This window comes from Arvicola amphibius, chromosome 10, assembly GCF_903992535.2.
Source record: "Arvicola amphibius chromosome 10, mArvAmp1.2, whole genome shotgun sequence".
In the NCBI taxonomy this organism is placed as follows: domain Eukaryota; kingdom Metazoa; phylum Chordata; class Mammalia; order Rodentia; family Cricetidae; genus Arvicola; species Arvicola amphibius.
Genome location: NC_052056.1, coordinates 251,176 through 273,273, shown reverse-complemented (window position 1 = coordinate 273,273; position 22,098 = coordinate 251,176). Strand labels below are relative to the sequence as shown.

Genomic DNA, 22,098 nt, shown 5'->3' with positions numbered 1-22,098 from the left:
GGACTGTAGCACAACATGTTATCATACCTCTGCAGTGACTGAACCTAACACCAAGCTGTCAGGCTCTGTCCCGCTGACCAGTCTGAAGGTCTGTGGGCCATTAGGCTGCTTCCTAAATAAGTCTAGGTGAATGGTTGCTGTCCCCATCACACCTAGAGCGGAAGACAAGAAGGAGCAATGGTGACGTTTCCACAGTCATACACCCTAAGGGATGTCCCGTTAAGCTCCACTACACAGTGTCAATCAAGTGTTACCAAATAAAAAGAGGTTGCAGGAATTCTAGGGCAACTTCTGCCATGTTTGGCAGAGCAATATCTAAACCACACAGAGTGTGGAACTGCATCAACCATCCTTGAACTACTGACAGGAACAAGAAAACAGATAGGGGGACAGTGGGGGATGGGAGGAGGAATGGCATCAACAAAAATGAAGAAGATACTGAATGTCCTGGGCAAAACACATATGGGAGGATGGAGGAGTCAAGGTCATAGCGACAGTGTAGCCCTGGCTGTTCTGGACTAGATCTGTAGACCAGGCTAGCCTCAAAGTCACAGTGATCTGCCTGCCTCTGCCTCCTGATTATAGGTGTGTGCCACCACTGCCTAGCTTGTTACTATCTTTTTATTTAAAATTGAAGAAAGTCCATTAAGTATAAAGTGGTTCAAAATTGCTCCTCTGATCTAAAAATTATTGAAGAAAGATTCTAAATTTGAAGAAACAGGGACACAAGAAATGACTCAGTACTAAGAGCACTGGCTGCTCTTCTAGAAGACCTAAATTCAGTTCCTATGCACCATGTGGCAGCTCACAACCATCTGAAACTCTGGTCTTGGAGGATCTGACACCTCCTTATGACCTCTGAAGGCACTACATGCACACAGTGCACAGACATACACACAGGCAAAACACTCTTATACACAAAAACAAAGAAAAAAATTTAAAAACCAGAAAGCCATTATTGACGTTTGACTGTGTACCAAACATTTCATTGGGAGACCTGTGATTCAGCACAGGGGCCACCTCCTTTGCAGAGTTTCTCCCTTCCCCATTCCAGAGTCCAGGTCAGGGCACTAGTCTGGAGCATCCTCCACCCACCTTCTGGAGAGCATCCATTCTCTGAGATCTGCAAGAGCAGCTCCTTAGATTTGGCGTTCAGTTCACTGTGGAAAGAACAAAGACCTGTGAACACTTCAAAGCTCAATGCTACCAGGTTGGGCCCCTCCAATGTATATTTTTAATTATGCAAAGGAACACAAAGTTATCAGTCATAAAAGGCAGACTGCCTGCAGCCTGACAGTACAGAAATAGCCACTGATGCATCCAGGGATTGGCCTTTCAGAAGGGATCCATGGAAGACCCTTTGATGACAAGACGTATATGAGACAGAGCTAATATATCAGCCATGGAGACCTTGATTTCATTAGGTTAATTTTTATTAAATTAAATTAAAAGTCAGACATCATTGTTAGCATTTAAAAACAATGACTATGTATAATTAACTGAGTACAGAACACAGAATATCCAATAAGCCTTCCTCCTCCTTTCTAAGGTGTCTTTTACTTGAGATACATGGAGTAATCCTGTTCCCATGCTATTTCTACCATCACCTTTAATAGCTTTAGGTGATTTTCACAGACTGCAGAACAACTTCATTTTTGACAGATGGTTGTGCTCAGTTGCCTTGGCCTTAAGGAATTCTATTCAGCCAAGTCCTTACAGATTGAGGACTATAAGAATAGAACTTAAAACTAGAGTTGTTTCTAGAAAACAAACTGAGATTAACATCCTCACACAGTTGGAGGTCAGAGCACAGCTAGTTAGAGTTGGTTCTCTCCACCAAGTGGGTCAGGCTAAGCAGCAAGTGTCTTTACTCACTGACCCCCTCTCCAAGATCTGCCATCACTTCTGCCATTTCCTTCTCTTAAGTGCATTAACCAGTTCTTTTAGATCATCCCTGTCCTGCTGCCAGTGGTCTGCTGCTGGGACTGATCATTCACAGTGAGATTTTAAACTCCTATTACAGAAGAGTCCATGAATCTGCCCTAATTAAGTGTTTCAAAACTGGGAACCAGTATTAAACTCTACTAACTCGCTTTGGGGACAATGTGAAGGCAGGAAGTTTACTTCTTCCTATGATTTACTGACAAAGTGGAAGTTATTGACAGATTTTCTTATCAAGCCACCTTTATATTTCTGGTACAAACTCAAGTAGATTTATTTATTTATTTATTTGTTTGTTCGTTCGTTCGTTCGTTCATTCATTCATTCATTCATTTATTTTTTGAGGCAGGCTCTCTACAAAGCTCTGGCTGTCCTGAAACTCATTATGTAAGCCAAGCTGACCTTGAACTCAAGAGACCTGCCTACCTCTACTTCCCAGGTACTAGGGTTAAAAACATGTACTACCAAATCTGGCTTGGACTTATTAATTTATTTATGCTAAAACGGCTAGTCAAACTTTTTTTAAGATTTATTTATGTATTCAAATGTTTTCCCTGCATGTATGTATACCACATGCATGCTTGGTTCCTGCAGAGACCAGAAGAGGGCATCCATCACCTGGAATGGTTATGAGCTGCCATATGGTTACTATGAACCAAACCCAAACCCTTTGCAAGAGCAGTCGATGCCCTTGACCAGAGCCACAGCTTCCAAACATATGTATTTTAATATTTAATGTATTCTGGATCCTATGTGATGGCATATATTAGTTAGGATCTTTACATTGTGATTTATAAGTGGTTTGCATGTCCTTTTTCTATTTTTCCCACCAGAGGTTGGCATTAATTGGCGATTTCCTTCCACTCTGTGTGACTGACTGCTAAGGGAAGCAGGGATTCCCTTAATAGGCCCTTCATCATAACAGGGAATGAGGAGAAAGGTGATGTCCAGAACTGCCTTTAAAAAGGAGTTCGTGTTGGACACAGGGCTGGCTGTCTTTCAAACACACAGGCTTGCTTTCATTTAATTAATCTTTAGGATAAATAGTACTATGCAATGACTCCAGGATTTGTCCATCTTGAGCAGACCTAGCTGTTGCCACCAGGCCCCTGAGGATGCAGGCTGTACTCACAAGGTCAATTCCTCCTCCCAAGAGAGGTCTGTAGTGTTTCTCACTAGGGTGCTGATGAACTGCTGTGTAGGATCATTCAGCTGGGCCACACACACGTGGCTAATGCTGCCTGTGATGAGATGAAGCAAGGCTGTATCAGCTTTTATTTTTTAATGCATTAAATCTTTGCTTACCCACACAAGGAATGGTAAATTAACTGACAAGGATCTCAGTTTACCAACAACTACGAGACCTTTCTTTCACTTGCCATTTATACACTCTCAAAGCTTGGGCAATACCTTGGTGGTAACAGCCCTGGACTGACTCCAATGCACTGCTTCCTTCCAACAGTTGATCAAATCTGACAGCATGGAGGACTCTCAGGTATGGAGTCTCACCCAGAAGCAGCATGCCAATGTGCTGAGACTAACAACCTGCCTAAAGGATAGCCGGTCCTAAGCTTAAGCTGTGGCCACATCTCACAGACAACCCATGTCTCACTTACAACAAGCAGGTGTTTTCATTCCTCATCTAACCCAGAGCCCTTCTGAGGTACTTGGTACAGGCACTGTGACATCTCACAGCTGTTCCTGCTCTGAGAAAATGTTTCCTTTGCAGTATCGGTCCTGAAGTCTTCGGTGGTTAGTAAATACTACAGTGCATCGGTCTCCTGCGAAAGGGAAGACTCAGATCCATTTCCATATGTGGGCATGACAGTGTGGATAGGGAATGGGATCTGGTTTCATAGCATGTGCACCCCGAAGCTGGGACTCCCACCCCTGGCTGGTAGTGCAGGGGATCCACTTGCCCACTACTTGATACAGGTGTGAAAGGCAACATGCAAGTACCTGCACCAAAAACCACCACCTATAGCCAGCTCTGTAGAGACAACTCAAATGAAGTCTCTTTGTGCCTTGTAAACTGAGAAGGAGAACCTTTGCAAATAGTAACCAGAATTCCTAACATTCTTAGACAATGACCGGAACTGTACTTCTGTTCTCATCAACATCAAGCTGCAACTGGACAGTCATATCCTGCTTCAGACTGCTAAGCTTGGGGAGGGGGGCTCAGTGATCACTGTGAAGGGCCAGGGCTCACAGCTGCCTTCTTCAATCAGCAGCACCAGGGGCATCAGTGAGCCTAAGTCCTCTGATCTCCCATCAGCCACCCCCATACTCCACTTTTTAGGACAACAGAAGATGCACTGCTCAGAGGCTCAGAGGTATTCAACATGAATTTATTGGCTCACTTTAAAAAAGAAAGCCAAGACCAGCAACAGTTGCTGAGAGCAGCGCAACCACGACACTGCTCTCCCTTGGCATTCATGTGCATGAGATGAGTTTTGATTCTAACATTTGCCTATTTATGGGATGCGGTATGACACTTTGTGGCACGTATAGCCTGTATAATGGTCAGATTCTGTTACTAGCCTTGCCACTGTTTCAAACATCTGCCCTTTCTCTGCATCTGGAACATCTAGAATTTTTTCCACAAACTCTTTGGGTATGCGTAGAAATACACAGTTGCTTACCATGTTAAGGGGTTACAGTTTGTGGCACCTGGACCCCAAGTCCATTAGCCAAAGACCAAGGGTTTCACTGTATTTCTGCCAAGGAAGGCAGAGATCATACTGCAGATCCAACCAGGTTGCCATACAAGGATTCACCAGCCCAAGCCAAGGAAGGTCCCTCCCACAACAGTGGGAAGCCCCAAGAGGCCCTGGTGGCATCAGCACCCACCTGAAGCACCAGGGTGGGTTAGCAGGGAGACTCGGATATTCTTCACCTGCAGTTTTAGTTCATGAGCCCTTGGAGGTTTGGGAGGGCAGGGTTCCTGAGCAGTGGAGGAAGTGCACTGTAGAGTCTGTAGGAAGAAAGCAGGGTAACAGTTGTGAAGATATGAGGGGATCAGGCTCCATAATGTAGGCACAATTAAGGAAGTCCACGAGAGCCCGGAATAAAGGACAACAAATATTTATTTGAGGAAAAACTCACAACAAGGGTAGAGAGCCGTCGTCCTCTGCACTGGAAGCTGTGAACAGAACTCCAACCACCACCCAAGAAAGCAACAAGCATGCTTCCTGTCTGTGTTTATCAGTCCATACACAGTACCTCAGATCACGCCCTAATGGGCCAGTACCCTAAAGGCTATTGGCTAAATGAATTCCCATGACAGGCACTGGCTTTTATAAGGAAATAGGACAGCCAGGGGCACGAGCTTCTATGTGGGTGATATTGTTGACACCAGTGTCTTCAGGGATACTGACTGCCAGGATCAACTTAGAATTGACAGTCCTATCTCATGAGAAGGTTCTGTTGCTTCTGAAGTGAGCCTTTTCTTCCTTCCGTTCTTCCTTCTGTCCATCCCTCCTTTCTTCCTAAGAGGTTGATTTATTCGTGTATATGTGTGCTTTGTTTTTATGCACATCAAAAAAGTGGGTTATATCCCATTATAGATGGTTGTTAGCCACCATGTTGCTGGGAATTGAACTCAGGACCTCTGAAAGAGCAGTCAAGAGCTCTTAACCGCTGAGCCATCTCTCCAGCCCCATGGTGAGCCTTTTCTATCCCTACTGAAGAACCCTTCAGAAAGTGATGTCCCTGTTCAAATTCTGCTTTGTTATCTACTTCCAAGGACAGTGAAGACTGGCCAGCACATGGTTCCATGCTCAGACCCAGGTGAGGTTCTTTAGATAGTGAATTGGTCTCCACGCTGCGGTGCTTGACAGGACAATATCTAGATATAAATGGCCATCAGTCTGTGATCACTTCCTGCCTTCAGGCAGAGCCCACCATTCCAGGAAGAACACCTATGAATCTCTGACACTGCACAAGTGAGGGTACAGAGGCAGGTGCAGTCTTATTGCATTCTCAGAAGGGCACAAGGCACTAGCGCCATGATGGTGCTCACAGGGGCTCTTAAATTTAGCACAAGAAACTTAAAGTTCTCTGAGAGGTACTGGATAGTTAAAGCCATCCTGGTTGCTGACTGGACTTGAGCTACTTCTTGGGGGATGCTTCCTAACATCTCCAGAGACACTCATGGTAACACCCAACAAACACTGTTCTGAACCAGGTTCTCCCTGCTGTGAGTGAAGAATGCCAGAGGCCAGGAAGGACTGTAAACTTCCTTAAGGCACTGGGATGGGATGGAGATTTGATACTTTGTCAGTTGTATATGTGTGGCTACATTTTTCTTTCATTACTGTGTATGTGTACATGTATACATGAGTTTTGACATGCGTGGGGGTTCACATGTGTATGTGAACATGGACATGTCTGTGCATATGGAAGGCTGTGGTTGTCAGCAGGTGTAATCCTTAACCACTCTCCACCTTATTCATTGAGGCAGGGTCTCTTTGTTGAACACAAAGCTTACCAATACAGATAGTCCAGTCAGCCAGCTTGCTCCAGGATCCTCTGATCTCTGCCTTCTGAGGCTGGAACTACAGGCAGACTACCAAGTCCACCTGGCATTTACTTTGGGTTCTAGGGATCCAAATTTCAGTCTCCATACTGGCACAAAAGTGTGTTAATCCCTAAGCTATGAGGGTTCCACTTCTGGGCCATAAATACCCAGCAACTCAGTTACACACTATTCTGGGTGTTTCTATGATGATGGTTTGAGATGAGTTTAATGTTTAGGACAGATTTTTATTTTCCTGAGACAGGGTATTGTGGCACCCAGATTGGCCGAGGATAACCTTGAACTTCTGATCCTCTGGCCTCTGGTATTATAGGTATTTGCCACCTTGCCCAATGTATATGGTCTTAGAAATCAAATCCAGGACTCCATGCATGCTGCATGCTAGGCAAGCACTCTTCAAAGTAAGCTGTAGCCTGAGAGATCAACATTTATTGGACAGATGGAGTAAAGTGGATGGCTATCCCTAATAGGATGGGCTTCATCCCATCAGGTGAAGGGCTGAGTAGAAAAATGAGCAACTCTCAAATGAAAAGGAATTCCTCCTTCCAAACACCTCAGCCAGGCCATGGTCTTTTGCTGTTCTTAGAATCAAACAGAAACACTGGTCTTCCTGTGGTCAGTCTGGACTGAGGCCAAATCACCAGCTCTCCTGGTGTTCAAGGCTTCAGTATGGGCTGGAATCACACCGTGTACGAATCAGTCACAACACCATAATATATCTTGTGAGTCTCTCTCACCACCATGCCCAAGTGCTTAATTTCTCTGGAAAGGTTTGTCATGGGTGTGGTACTTAATTAAATTGGACAACTTCATCTTGGAATGTGATTGGATTTAATAGCATAGGTCCTTTTTTTTTCAATCTGTAGATTATGAAAATACAATACTGTTTTGTGAACTGTCTCCAATTTATATAAATTTATGGTCACCAATCACCTCTGCTTTTCAAGAATCTACCGTTAACAGGATTACTGAGAGATGCAGTAGCTGGGGCTTGCTCCAACCTCTGTGGATTTATTTGGGAGTCACCTTATATCTTATCCCTCTGAGAGGCCCTGAGGGAAGTTTATAACCCCCGTGTTTTCATCTGCTAGCTGAGATGTACCTGCTACCCTGCAAGCAAAGGAAAGTAAAGATGACTTCTCATATCCCTGTGACCCCAGTCACCTAGAATTTAGTACCAAATGCTATCATCAGCTGACAGTGCCTGATGAATGGTGCAAAGTAGGGGACCATGGCCTCATGAGAAGAACACCAATGAGTGGCCTGGCGACCTCTCTCATCATGGGGCTCTGATCTAATACCAAGGACAGTATCTGCCTGTGCAGTGTCAGCCCCACCGTGAGAAGGGAAAGCACTGGAAACACAAGTAAGAATCACCCGCGGCCTGGGAACTGGGCTTACCTGAGCTTCTTTTGCCCGCGAAGGCTTGGTGCTCAGAAACACAGATGGAGAGGCAACACCAACTAGGTACTTCAGAAGATCCGCAAGGGCTTCAGAAAGCATGTTTACCTCAAGCACCTGCTTCTGGAGAGGGAAAGGTCGTCAGATCATTGCACGCCAGATGCAGGTACCTGACAGGCATGCCAGATGTTACAACATCAGACTACATTAAGCAACCTTGGTGTGAGGGCTATGCTGGCTCTTATCACTAGGTCAGGCTAGGAACAGCAGCAGCCTCCAGGAGCACAGCCAGTGAGGAAATGGGGACCTCGGATCATAATGAACCAATTGTGCTAACAACTATGTGAGGCTGAAGAAGCCCCTGAGCTGCAGAGAAGCACAGTCCAGCCAAGAACTTGATGGAAAGCAGAGAGTCAGGGCTTAGGACCTGGTGTGCAAAGACTCCAGATCTCAGACACTGCATAGCAATAAGCACGCGGCTTCCAACTGTTGGATCTATTGATTGTACCTGTCTTGGTTATCTGGTTTGTTGCTTTGACAAAAGCAGCTTAAGAAAGAAAAGGTTCATTTTGGCTCACAGATTTAAGGTACCTGTCTTTCATGACAGGGAAGGTGAGGTGGCAGGAATGTGAAGCAGTTGATCATAGTGAATATCAGGAACTTTGGCCTGATGGCAGGTGTTATCTAACAGGCTCAAGAACAGTGGCCAGGGCAACCTCCTTTTACAGCCTCTCCCCATCCATCAGGAAACTGCGGGCCTGCTACTGAGCCACAAACTAGTCCCCAGAATGCTCCACAGGGGAATATATAGGTGCCTAGAGAATGAGGAACAGGAAGTATATACTGTAGGCAGCATGCTGCTGGTTGACTTCAGGAGGAGGAATGAATGAGATCATCTTTATAAAATGACACAAGTCACTTTTGTGCAGGTTATCAGTAAGGCCAAATGGAAGGGAGCAGAGCTTTTTCCCAGTCTGTCAGTGGTGCTGACTTTAGATCAAATTTTCTTTATTTTTTAAATTTAATTTATTTACATTTTATGCGGGACTGCTCTGCATGTACACCTGCAGGCCAGAACAGGGCAACAGATTCTATTATAGGTGGTTGTGAGCCACCATGTGGTGCTGGGAATTGAACTCAGGACCTCTGGGAAGAGCAGCTAGTGCTCTTAACTGCAGAACCATCAGATTTTCAATAGTCAAAATTATATACAAGGAGTTGAAGAGAAGGCTCAGTAGTTAAGAGCACACTGGCTGTTCTTCCAGAGGACCTGAGTTTGATTCCCAGCATCTGCAAGATAGCTTACAACCTTGTCGAAACTTCACTCCCTGGAGATTCAGTGCCCTCTTCTGGCCTCTGTAAGCACTGCACAGACATCATACACATGCAGGCAAACCCCACACACATAAAAATAAATTATATACAAAACAAATAAAATAAATATATAAATCAACAGAAATAGGGAACTCCTACACCTGAACATTGAGACAAATAAGTCAATATCAGATTGGTAACACAGCTACCCATGGGGAAAAATGACTCAAGGAATCACACAGAATTGTGCCCTTCTTTGCATTGAGAAATTCAACGTGGCTGAGCTTCCCTGTGTGTACTGCAAGCCTGCATAAATGATGGCATCATCAGAAAGAAGCAAGGAGCCGAAGGAAAGAGAAGCAAGGGCTGCCCCACCCCAATTCATTCTCTCTTTCTCCTTCCTTTTTTTTTTTAAGATTTATTTATTTATTATGTATACAGTGTTTTGCCTGCATATCTGCACCAAATCTCATTACAGATGGTTGTGAGCCACCATATGGGTGCTGGGAATTGAACTCAGGACCTTTGGAAAAGCAGTCAGTGCGCTTAACCACTGAGCCATCTCTCCAGCCCTCTCCTTCCTTCTGCTCTTTGCTTCTTTCAGACAATGACATCATTTGTCCAGACTGTCATTCCACACAGACAAGCCCTGACATGTTCAGTCTCTTCTGCTGAGAAAGAGACCATTCTGTATTCAAGATTCCTTGAGTCATTCCCCCGAAACCCGTGGCTGTGTTACCAATCTGATATTAGTTAATTTGCCTTGGTCAGAATTTGTGTATGTGTGTGGGTGGGTGGGTGTGTGGGTGTGAAACTTACCAGCTAAAACCAAACCAAAGCCAAACCAGCCAAATCTTAACCCTCACACTGCACACATCTGTCAAAATATGAAGGCTAAAATATTGGCAGGACTGGGGTAGGAACACTAACAATCATGATCAGGGCCCTGGGTTCCATTCCCAGCACCAGAGAAAAAATGGAGGGGAAAAGACAAAAGAGAGTTGAAGGGAGGAAAAGACAAGTCTCTTACTGGAGACACACTACAAAGCCCACAGATCTCAACTGTGGTGAGGCCTCAGTAGCTGATCTAGTTGAAATAGAGCAGAACTACAAGGGAATTTTGTGAAAGCCACAGGAAGAACTCCCTGTCTAGAAAAGAAAAGTGGTTTTTTTTTTGCACACACTCAAAGCAGCTCGCACGCTGAGGCCCCAGAAAGTGGAAAGGAAAGTGTCCTCTCCATCAAAGCCGTCCCCTACAGCGCCCTGTCTCTTGTGACCTACGTCAGCACGAGCAGAATGACTAGCAGGGGCTACCCACCTTAGAGCTGCCCAATTTGAGACATGCCCTAGCCAAGCATCCGTAAACCAGTGAGAAAAATGACAAAAACTTACGGACTGACCTCCCCTGGGGTTTGGGGCTGGATCTTGATGGCTGTTTCTGGTACATGGGTGAATGACCACCTGATCTGAATGTCTTCTCTCTTCTCTTCCATGTGGAATTCTATCTATGAGAAAAAACCATCAAGAAACAGTTATTGGGTAGCTGAGCTCATCACCTGAGCCTTAATAAGCTCATACGTGCATGCATCTGTGCCATGTACATGCATATTTTATGTATATGTGCTATATGTGTGTGCATGTTGCATGTGTGCACTGTGTTGTGTCTTACAAGGCATGCATGCATATTCTATGTATATGCTGTGTGCTGTGTACATATATACTGATGCTCCCTGTGTATTCATTTTTTTAAATTTATTTTTATTCTATGTTTGTGCAGGTTGATTTTTTGTCAACTTGACCCAAACCTAGACATACTTTGAAATGCCTCCATCAGATTAGCCTACAATCTGTGGGGGTTTTGATTAATGATTGATGTGGGAGAGCAAAGTTCATTATGGGCAGTGCTATACCACCCCCACCTGCCCCCATAGGTAGCCCTAGGCTGTATGAGAAAGCAGGCCAAGAAAGCCATGGGGAGCAAGTCAGTAAGCAGGTCTCCTCCATGGCCTCCGCATCAGCTCCTGCCCTGACTTCCTTCAGTGATTGAGTGTGATAGTTAGATGCCTTTATTTTCTGGAAAGACAAAAAACAAAACCTCACCCTAACCCTAACTTGGGGGAATTTCCTTTTTGCAGCTTATATTGATCAAATGAAAGTCATTTGTTAGTCTTATACATTAGTTTAGATAAGATCTTTATAAATTTTGATGATATCCATAGCTTTTCTTTTCCTGTGGAAACAAAAGCAAAACCCATTCCCCAATATAGCACATATCCTGGTTTCCATTCTGAAGTCAACACATCTTTGAAGTATACAGACTGATTTAATTTAGCATTTTTTCCCATTATTTAATGTCTCTTCTCCTCAGCCGTCGTTCCTTTTTTCTTTCTTTTCTTTTCCTTTCCTCCCTCCCCCCTCTCTCTCTCTCTTTTTTTTTTTTTTTTTTTTTTTTTTGAGACAGAGTATCTCTGTTGCTTTGGATCCTGTCCTGAAACTAGCTCTTGTAGACCAGGCTGGCCTTGAACTGAGATCTGTCTGCCTCTGCCTCTTGAGTGCTGGAATTAAAGGCATGTGCCACCACGGGCCCAGCTTGTCGTTCCTTTCTTAGTAGCATTAAAAAATTTAAAGTCAATAAATCATTGTGTAATCTATCAGTGTGGGTCTTTATTAGTCCTTTCTGTTTATTAAGCATATCTTTTAGAGTGCAATTAGACCTTTCTATAACTGCTTGTCCTGTAGGGTTGTGTGATATACCTGTAATATGCTTTATTTATTTTGTCATATGCAAAAAAATGTTTCATTTTACTAGGGACATACATTGGAGCATTGTTCAGTCTTAATTTGTCCAGGTATTTGTTATCCTTGAATTGTTTGGCTGCTGAGGAACAACAGCAGATAAAAGACATTTGATTATAAATGATTGGCCATAACTTCTCATAAATGTATAATAAAGAACCAGCTGCTTCAGAACTCAAAGCAGTTTCCCATTGAAACCCTGAATATGTACCTATGGTATGGTATACATATTTTAATTTTCCAAACTCTACAAAATGAAATGCATCCATTTTCCAAATTTCATTTCTTTGAGTATCCTTTGGGTTACTTCCTGCAGAAAGAGGAGTTTGGTTATACAAAGAACAAGTAGGACATCTTCTTATAACTTCCTTGGCTTGTTGCCACGAGATGGAAAAATCTTTTCTCAGACCTGAGAATTGTAAGCTAGAATGAACCCTCACCTCCCCAAGCTGCTTCTAGTCATGGTTATTACAGCAATAAAAAAAGTAATTCAGATAATGTGTATGAGTTGCCTGTGTGTATGTAAGTGTACTGTGTGCATGTCTGGAGCCCCTGGAGGCTACAAGAGGTGACATGCCCCTGGACCTGGAGTTATGAAAGACTGTAAGCTACCATGAGGATGCTGGAAATCAAACCCAGGTCATCTGCCAAGAACAGCATGTGATTTTAACTACTGAGCCTACTCCAGTCCCTGTGTATGTTTCTTTAGTCACGTTCTTACAGACAATGGCTCGGCTTCTGCCTTAGTTCTTTCAGAATGGATGTGAAGACCTTCCCAACCCCCAAACTCCTTTCCAGCCTCTCCTCTGCCCAGGCAGGTCCTCAGGCCAAGTGTCACTGGCACTGTGCAGCCTTATTTAAATAAGGAACTCACTGTGCTCTGTGCTTCTCTGTCTGTTATCAAGGGAAACAAGAGTGGAGAGAGCGAAGAGACCTAGGGCACCCTGTTTTTAGTGCTAGCCATGGGCGGTACCCATGTTCACATGTCCCTGGGATTATATATGGAGTACCATATATAATGGTACCCCTCTCACCTGAGCCATTCCAGAAGCCTCACCTGGTCTGCTATTCTGAATAATCCTACTCATGTAGATGGGGCAGAATCATGGAAAGATGGGTAAGACTTTCATCCTGGACAGCCTCAGATATAGGTCCAGGCGTAGTAAAGGGGACTTGGTAGATGTGATTAGGGCTGGACCTTAAGATGGTGAGGACAGCTTATGTCTCCAGGTGGCTGGCAGGAGAACGGGACAATTGGTATGGTTTGGGAACTACACCCATGGTATAAGGCACAATGACCATGCAGAGTGAGGTGGCATATGAGCTCTTAACAAGTAATGTATAGCCAACAAGAGCATGACGCCACAGTCCTATAACCCTCAAGGACCCTACTGAAGAAGGCTATCTTCAGAGTCAAACTGCCACCATTTTCATCAGATCATCTGTATCTGCTTACAAAGGACCATCAAAGCTGGGCTTGCAGAATAATGACATTTCCTCACTGGAGAGGCAGGGTGGGTCACAGGACTCTCACCCGGAATCTAGTTACTTCTCCAAACCAGTTTTACACAATTCTGTCCTAATTCCACATGGCCTCAGCGAGTGTATAGGCTGAGAGGAACTATAGAAGGGGACTCTCCATCTATATAGCTTGGGGAGTCATGATCCATGCTGGGTACAGACCTTACAGCGTGTTGTGCTGTTCTGAGTCATGTTCACCGTGGCTCACAGTTTAAAGATAATGGGTGACCTAATTCATAATTAATAACACCATGAGATTCCAAACTCTGTAACTCAGCATGGATGAGTTCTCCCTGTGTCCCTCCTATGGCAGGGAACACAAGGTTATATCTACCAGGATTTCCTATGACCAATGGCATCTACACAGCCTTACCTTTAAATGAAATGGGGAAAGCCGGACGTCATACAGCTGGCATTCCGAACTGGTGGTGGAGGCAGGCCCTGCACTGACCAGGAACTGAAGGGTCTCGCCCACCACATGACAGATCACCATCTAGAGAGACAAGGGACAAGGGGTCTTCAGAAGACAGCAAGGACAATGCTTACCGTGGACACCTTCATTTCACTGAATAATCTAGACTTTCTATGTGATTAAGGAAATAATTTTGAGTCTCAACCTCGGATAAATATTCAGATTCACATCTTTTATACCATGAAAAAACAAACAGATACTGTCTCAGATGCTCGATTCCTGATGGATTCTCAAGAGCCAAATTCTTTCCTGTATGGTGTGTGTGGTGTATGTGGGGTGTGTGTGTGATGTGTGTGTGTGTTGTGTATGGTGTGTGTGGTGTGTGTGTGGTGTGTGTGGTGTATGTGGTGTGTGTGTGTGGTGTGGTGTGTATGTGTGTGGTGTGTGTGTGGTGTGTGTGTGGTGTGTATGGTGTGTGTGTGTGGTGTATGTGGTATATGTGGTGTGTGTGTGGTGTGTGTGGTGTGTATGGTGTGTGTGTGCTGTGTGTGCTGTGTGTGGTGTGTGTGGTGTGTGTGTATGTGGTGTGTGTGTGTGGTGTGTGTGTATGGTGTGTATGTGGTGTGTATGGTGTGTGTGTGTATGTGGTATGTGTGGTGTGGTGTATGCGTATGTTGTGTGTATGCGTATGTGGTGTGTATGGTGTGTGTGCGTGTTGTGGGGGGGTGTTGTGTATGGTGTGTGTGTGTGTGCATGTGTGTGTGTGTGTGTGTGTGTGTGTGGTGTATATGATGAGTTGTCCGAGAACATGAGCATGAGAGATCCGGACCTGCCCCTCATCTGTCATGTCCTCCCTCTGCCCTTCTATGCCTGGGTGGGTGGAGGAGCTGTCTCTGAGGTCATAAGAGTGCAGAGCTGACCTTGCTGCTCACCAGCTGCAGCACTCAGGAGAGTGGCCGCGCACCTCACCTGGACATTACAATTGGCCCTGATGGTGTAAGTGAGGGAGTCGATCCTGAGAGCATGAAGGCAGAAGAATTGGCTCTTCCCCTTGCTCAACACTGCAAGGACAATGCTGCAGAGCTCACCTCGGCAGTGCGATGGCAGGCTGACTAATCCTGCAACCCCCCCAGGCCCAGAACGAGGATTATGAGTTGGCCTACCCCAACACCCAAACCATCTATGATTTATTGGAGTACATGAAGGGGCCAGTCCTGCAGACCCAAAGCTGCAGGATTTCCATGACACAGGGCAGCAACAGGATATCCAAGAAGAGTGCTAGTCAGGGTCCAGCATCGACAGTGTAGTAGAAACCAGAAGCCTTGAACCTGACCAATGACTCTTTGTAATACACACTTGCAAGTAAAGATATATGGATATTTACTGTGTAACTCACTGTGTCACACTACAGCTTCCATGATGAGATTTATTTTCCCTTTTATTCTCTTAAATTTTATTTTATTGTATTATAGCTGGGGGTTCCAAGGGTAGAGGGTGGATACAAAGGGACAGAGAAATGAAAGGGATCAAGATGCATGATGTGAAAGACACAAAGAATAAACAAAAAGTTAAAAAAATAAGTCATAGGTTATTAAAAGTAAAAAAATGTAAAAATTAGCTGGGTGTGGTGACACGCACCTTTAAAACCAGCACTCGGGAGGCAGCAGATCTCTGTTCAAGGCCACCCTGGTCTACAGACTGAGTTCCAGGACAACCAGGGCTACACAGAGAAACTCAGTCTCAAAAAGCAAAAAAAAAAGTAACATGAATTGATAAGGAAAAATATTACAGATTTATCCAGAACATAAAAATTATCCCAACACGAACAATTAAGCATATTATTATTTTTAATGTTAGAATAATTTTTAAAACATACATATTAATTAATTGTAAAATTAAATTAGTCTAATGAGAATAGAATTATAACATGAGTTCAAATATAAAATGAACTTGCATTTTAGAACAAAGTTCTAGAAGAGAAAGACAGGTAATTACATCAACAATAAACCAAACCCCAATCTAATATGTTATAAGTCACCTCAGAGGGGTGATTTTATGACCAAAATCACAGTGGTTTTTTGGGGAAGTAGATCTTCTAAGTCAGACTCCAGCCATGCATGCCCAGGTCACACCAAGGCTAGATGCCAGGTATATAGGGCCTGCAGCAACAGGGCACGTTAGGTACTGCACCATAGCGTGGCTAGGCAGCCCAGAATCTAGTCCCTGGACGTCTGAAGAGGACACAGCATAGACCTCTGCCTTCCCCCAGGGAATGGCTGACCCTAACCCTGAGGTTCACTTTAGGAGACAGAAAATTCTTCAATTCTCTGGTGTATTTCACAGAATCTAAAACACATAGCAGAAAGATTATGAAAATAAATACTTTGCTCGGCCTGATGCCCAAAGTTCAGAGCTAGGCCATCCACCCCCTTTCTTTTCTCATCCCTGGCCTCCCAAACACAGACCTCCTCTGCTGCCACTACCCCACAACACACACTCTAACATATCCTTGGTGTGCTTTGAGCCCCACTAAGGCAACTTCCGGAATCTAGGAATAGAGTCCTGAGTCCACAGCTCTAGCACTAGTTCACCTAAAATATAAAAAAATCACCTTGCTTCTCAATTCTGCAAGAAACCGATTCCACCTTTCATTCACCCATTCCCGTGACACTGCTGGCAAAGGACGGATGGCAGGGTCTAGTTATGTCTTCCCCATTCCCAGAGTTCAGATGGTTGGAACGAAAACAAAACAAAACAAAACAAAAAACGTTTGGATAAGAAATGTTGCTGATTCATGTTAAAAATAAATGTTCTATAAACAATCCTTTCTGGAAATTTTGATAGCAGAGAAACTCCACGGACCAATGACCGATGCAGGGAAATGTCACTGTTCCCAGGGCCTGTGCCTTTTACTGCTTGAAATAAAACAATAAAACAGAAAAGGGCTTGCTGCCCCACTATCAAGGGGCTCTAGAACATTCTACGCTGAGCCCATGAGCACTGTACTAAGAACACTGTGCCTTGGGGAGGGGGAGGGGAGGTGTGCTTTAAACCTAAGCTTTGGTTTCCAAGGACACATAAAGCTACCCAACAGCCATCCCTTGAGAGACACAGGGCATCTATGCACTTGGGTAAAGCTAGGAAGCAATCAGGCCAATAACTAAATTCAAGGGAGCTGAGGACTTCTAGAACACACGACTCCAAAGCTTATGATTAGCCACTTGTAATGGTTAACGTCAGATGTAAACTTGACAGGATCAAGAACCACCACGGTTGACAAGCTTCTTCCACCCCCTCCCACACACACTTGTGAGGGATTGTTTAAATTAGGTTAGCCCTAGGCATGCCCATGGGGATATCGTGCTTAAATTAATTGAGGCGGGAAGACCCATTATAGGAGACCAGGAGGGACCCCTGGCTTGAGTCTTGAACAACATGAAAAGAGGATTTGCCACTCTGCTTTCTGAATGCAGATGCCAAACAACCACACACAAACCCTCTTTCCCTTAAGTTGTTTTTGTCAGAGGAAGAGGGGCTGAGATGCCACTCACCTCCTCTAACCCCAGAGCTAGCAAACTGCTAATGGCGCTTCTTCAGGCTGGAAGAACTTTGACTGGCATCCCAGACCTTCCCCAGCCATTCTGTGGCCCATCAGCCATGTACACTAGCCTTCAGTGTATATACCCAAAGCTCATAAACAAACCATCTGAGCCCAGCATCGGTTGTGTGGGAGTAGAATACTAACTTTGTCCTCCCCCCCTTTTTTTTGAGACGGCCCCACTCTGTAGTCCAGGCTAACCTAAACTCTCTACACAGCTGAGGCAGGCAACGGAACTCTCCATCCCTCTGCCTCAGCCTAAAATGCCGGGATTACAGGTTCATGTCACAACACCTCTCTTTTTAATCATGACCTTTAAAAAAATTTAAGAGTACTTTGTAGCTCTGCATGGCTTGTAGCTCACTGTAATTCAGGCTCCTCTCAAACCCAGGACACTCCTCTTGCCTTGGTCACCTGAGTAGCTAACAGGCATGGGTTACCACACCTGGCTTATCTCAACATTCTGAGGCGCTAGCCAGGTGGTGGTGGCGCATGCCTTTAATCCCAGCACTCGGGAGACAGAGGCAGGCGGATCTCTGAGTTCGAGGCCAGCCTGGTCTACAAGAGCTAGCTCCAGGACACGCTCTAGAAACTACAGGGAAACCCTGTCTCGAAAACAAACAAACAAACAAACAAACAAAAGAGTGCTGGGATTAAAAGATTAAGCCACCACACCCAGCTTTTCCACTTCCTGTTTTGAAACAAGGTCTCTTACTGAGCCTTAGGGCTCAACCATTAGGCAAGGCTGTACAGAAAGTGGTTCCAGTGGCCTGCCTGTCTCCACCTCCCAGCTCTGGAATTACAAGCACATGCCACCATGTCTAACATTTAAAGCAAAACAAAAAACAATATGAATTCTGGGGATGGAACTCGAATCCTCATGCTTAAAAGGCAAACATTTTACCAAGAACCACATCCCCCAAGCAAAGCAGTGGCTTTTGAAAGGTTAAATGTCATTAGTATTTATTTTCAAGCTGGCACTTGCCTCCCAGGAATGGCTTCCTAGATAAAAATAAAATAAGCCACAGATCTGCCTGAGTCCTGAGATCTTTTCTCCCCAAAGCGCCCACAGAAGCCTCAATGACACCATCATTTCAGAAGAGAAGGCTAACTATACTTCCCACTAAATACTGTTCTTTTCAAGGACAAGAATGGCCAAGGCTGCTACAGTAGGCAGGTGACAGCTTGGGGAAGAATCTGTCAAGAATACTCCTGGATGAAAGAGTGTAGGGTGAAGAAGGGAGACATAGGTTACTGGCCCCATCCTGTCACGCAGTCTGTCGGGGGGGGGGGGGGGGGGAAGCAGCCAAAGCCTATCCTTCCTTCCTTCCTTCCTTCCTCCCTCCCTCCCTCCCTCCCTCCCTTCTTTCTGTCTGGCTTTGAGACCTTACACCCCACACGCACTGCTGGGAGATGTGCCTTGTGTATAACAGGAACCCCAGACTCCTGCCAAAGGTACTCCCAAATTACTGCTGTTGCTTGCCAACAAGGAAGTCCCAAATCCTTTAAAATCTCACCACCGTTTCCCTTTCCTTTCCAACTCACCTGCGGTGTACCTCCTCTCAAAACATTCTAGAACTCAAAATCATTTATTATTACTTTTGCCTCTAAAGGAACTAGGGCACAGCTGAGAAAATACATCTAAAGAGTTACTAGGGGGCATTTTTCACTTGGATCACATGTTGTAAGGAAGGAGCCACCAAATAAAAAGGAATTACCAGGGCTGTCAGGTCAGAGAGCAGGGTCTGGCAGCCCTAAGACCATGCATCTTCAGTAAGTCAAACAAACGGCAGAAGAGCATAGAAGGACGATTTATTCGTGTGGCCATATTTTGAAGAGGAAAATAAAGAGGTTCAGCTACCCCCCAAGTCTGTCTTGCACCTGGAGTGGGGGCTAAAAGGAGGCTTAGGTTCAAGTGGAGGACAAAAACCATGCACAGCTACACATGATGGAGGTGGCGTCTCGCCCATCACTGCCCTAGAACGTCTTGGCTGTCGTTTCTCCTGCAGTATTATCTGACAATTGTGTGAAATCCTTTTCAGGAGGCAAGTTCCTCCTCTAGCTGGTATCAGAATTTTAGTCTTTTCTTTCCTCGGCATGAGATCCTCAGGAAATTGCAATTACTTGGGGGTACAGGAGTTTCATGGCTATCTCTCTCTCATTAAAGTCTATTTCCTACAAGATTACAGACTGGTTAGCACCAGTTCCCAAATCAGGTATCTTTCCCAATTCTGCAATCTATTCTCACCTCTGTAAACATTCTTAACAATGGGAGGAGGATGTCAAACCCAACATCTAATCTGAAACAGAGGGTCCTCAGTTTAAAACGCAAAACAAGCTCGAGTTAAGCACCATCATATCTACACAATTCGCCCTGTATAATGGTCAACACAAACTGTCAACTTGACAGGACCTAGAATCACTTAGGAGACAAGCCACTGGGTATGTCTGGGAAGGAGTTTCTAGACTGGGTTTATTGAGGTGAGAAGACCTATCCCATGGGCTGGGCACCTGGACCTAAAACAGGAGAAAGCCAGCTGAGATTCAGCATTCTTCTCTACCTACTTCCTGAGGGCAGATATAGTGTGACCAACTGCCCCAATCTCCTGCTACCATGCCTTCCCAACATGAAGAACTATATCCTGTCAAACTGTAAGTAGAATAAGCCTTTCCTCCCTTAAGGTGCCTTTGTCACACTGATGGGCAAGTAACTAATGCATCCTACTTGCCCACTGAATTGCAGTATATAGATCTGAAGGCTTATTTCATAAGGAACTTTCCCAGGGTGATAAAATGAAAAATTCTGGAAACAAGATGGCAGCCAAGTCCAATGCATGCTGGGTAGATGGAGTGTGCCTGAAGCACACTGGTTCTCTGTTCTGGATGCCAACTCCCACTCCAGCACGCTTTTGATCATATCAGAATAGTATATAACAAAAGGAGGCAGGCTTACGGGGAATTGTGACTACGTAATATGGTTTGACACAGAAGCATCTGTGTATAAGCTTTCTCCCTCAAGGACTCTACATAAAAAGACATGGAAAAGATGTTTCCTTTAATAAAAAAAGAAAAAGAAAGAAAGAAAGAAAGAAAGAAAGAAAGAAAGAAAGAAAGAAAGAAAGGAACTCTGAAAGGAACGGGGTCTTTTCCTCGCTGGCACTTAGTACTTCTTATTAAGGGCCAGGTCATTCTATCATCTATTCATGATATTCTATATTCCAATAAACCAACTTATCTAGCAGCTCCCAAGGGTCACTTCGCCACACATCAACACCCAACAAGCACATTCCTTCAGGCGCAGTGTTTACAGCGGCACTCAGAGGGTGGGGCGTCCCAGCTGGAGCTTTCTCCTGCCGTGGGAAGGATCCCACCTCAAAACAATTACACAACCTATTAGCATTTTTGCATACATACCAGGTTAATGGCACGACTGGAATTTCAAGTCATACAAAGTAAACAAAAAGATCAATGGAGATTTCTGTTAGGAGAAATAAAGACAAATTCACGGTCCTTCAAACTAGAGAGGAATGGACAGAGCAGGAACCACATCTTCCCGGGGTAGATGTCAGCACACAAAGGACAACAGCCATGCAGGTAAAAATAAGTGCACAGCACTGGCTGCACACCCTGGGTAGCTGTGCCCTTCCCACTTTCTACACTGTTACTATGGTTTCACAGTCTCATGGAATGCCTCATTCTTTGTCGTATCTCCCTTTCTCAAATCTATTGATGGATGTGGGTGGGTACAGGAGCCACAGAGAATATTGTGCACAGCGGCCAGGGTGCTACCAGTAGGAAACTTCTTTGGTCCAGTGACTTACCTTGTCTCAGCTTCCTTTCCAACCAATGGCACTGTGCCTGTCTTCTAACAGAGAAGTATCATGAGGCCAAATGAAAAGAAGCACATCCTGGGCTCACCACACCTAAGGCAACCAACCACAGGCATAGATGTTGTGGGGCCCTATTTGCAAATGACAAACACAGACCCTGTGGCCTGGAGTGAGGAGCAAGCACCTCCCCACCCCAACCCAGCTGCCTGGCTGGGCCTTTCCTGAATGCTGAGCAAACACAAACTTTTATTTAAAACTTTAGCCTAGGTGGTTCTTATACCATCAGGAACCTTGGCTTGAGTCAATTAAAGTTTATCACAGGGCAGCAGGCCCTTCATCCAGAAAGATGACATCATCTGCAATCCTCAAGGTTGGTTCTAAGAGTGACCACTGCCAGCACTCGTAAGTTTCCCAAACACAAGGTAAGGCAGAGTTCTCAGGGTACAAACTGGGGCTGGCAGACCTAATATCCTGGCTCAGCAGCATGTCCCAATATACCTATTAAAGTGATAAATACTGATAAAAGCAGAGAAAGAAGTATCCACTGTAGCTATATTGGGAAGAGGAATCAATAAACAGCTCAGTGGTCCTCAATCTATCTGCAGGGTCCTGACATGAGGGTGATGTTTAAATAGAGGGTAAAGGGTGTGTTATAGCTAAGCAACTGTCGGGTGCTGTCTCACCCATCACTGACGTCTTAGCTTCAGTCTCTCCTGGCAGAAAGTCCGATAACCTGTCAGCACGGTGT

General features: G+C 44.8%; 1 protein-coding gene across 1 annotated transcript in view; it reads right to left on the bottom strand.

Annotated features, from left to right (window-relative positions):
* C2cd2 (C2 calcium dependent domain containing 2) overlaps positions 1 to 22,098 on the bottom strand; it is a 61,108-nt gene that overhangs the window by 22,082 nt on the left and 16,928 nt on the right. Inside the window, exons 3-9 of the mRNA XM_038345481.1 lie at positions 13,884 to 14,003; positions 10,594 to 10,698; positions 7,880 to 8,002; positions 4,792 to 4,915; positions 3,074 to 3,182; positions 1,096 to 1,160; positions 28 to 152 (exon numbers count right to left, since the gene is read on the bottom strand). Of these exons, the coding sequence (XP_038201409.1) occupies positions 28 to 152; positions 1,096 to 1,160; positions 3,074 to 3,182; positions 4,792 to 4,915; positions 7,880 to 8,002; positions 10,594 to 10,698; positions 13,884 to 14,003 (771 nt within the window). The remainder of the gene's footprint in view (positions 1 to 27; positions 153 to 1,095; positions 1,161 to 3,073; positions 3,183 to 4,791; positions 4,916 to 7,879; positions 8,003 to 10,593; positions 10,699 to 13,883; positions 14,004 to 22,098) is intronic.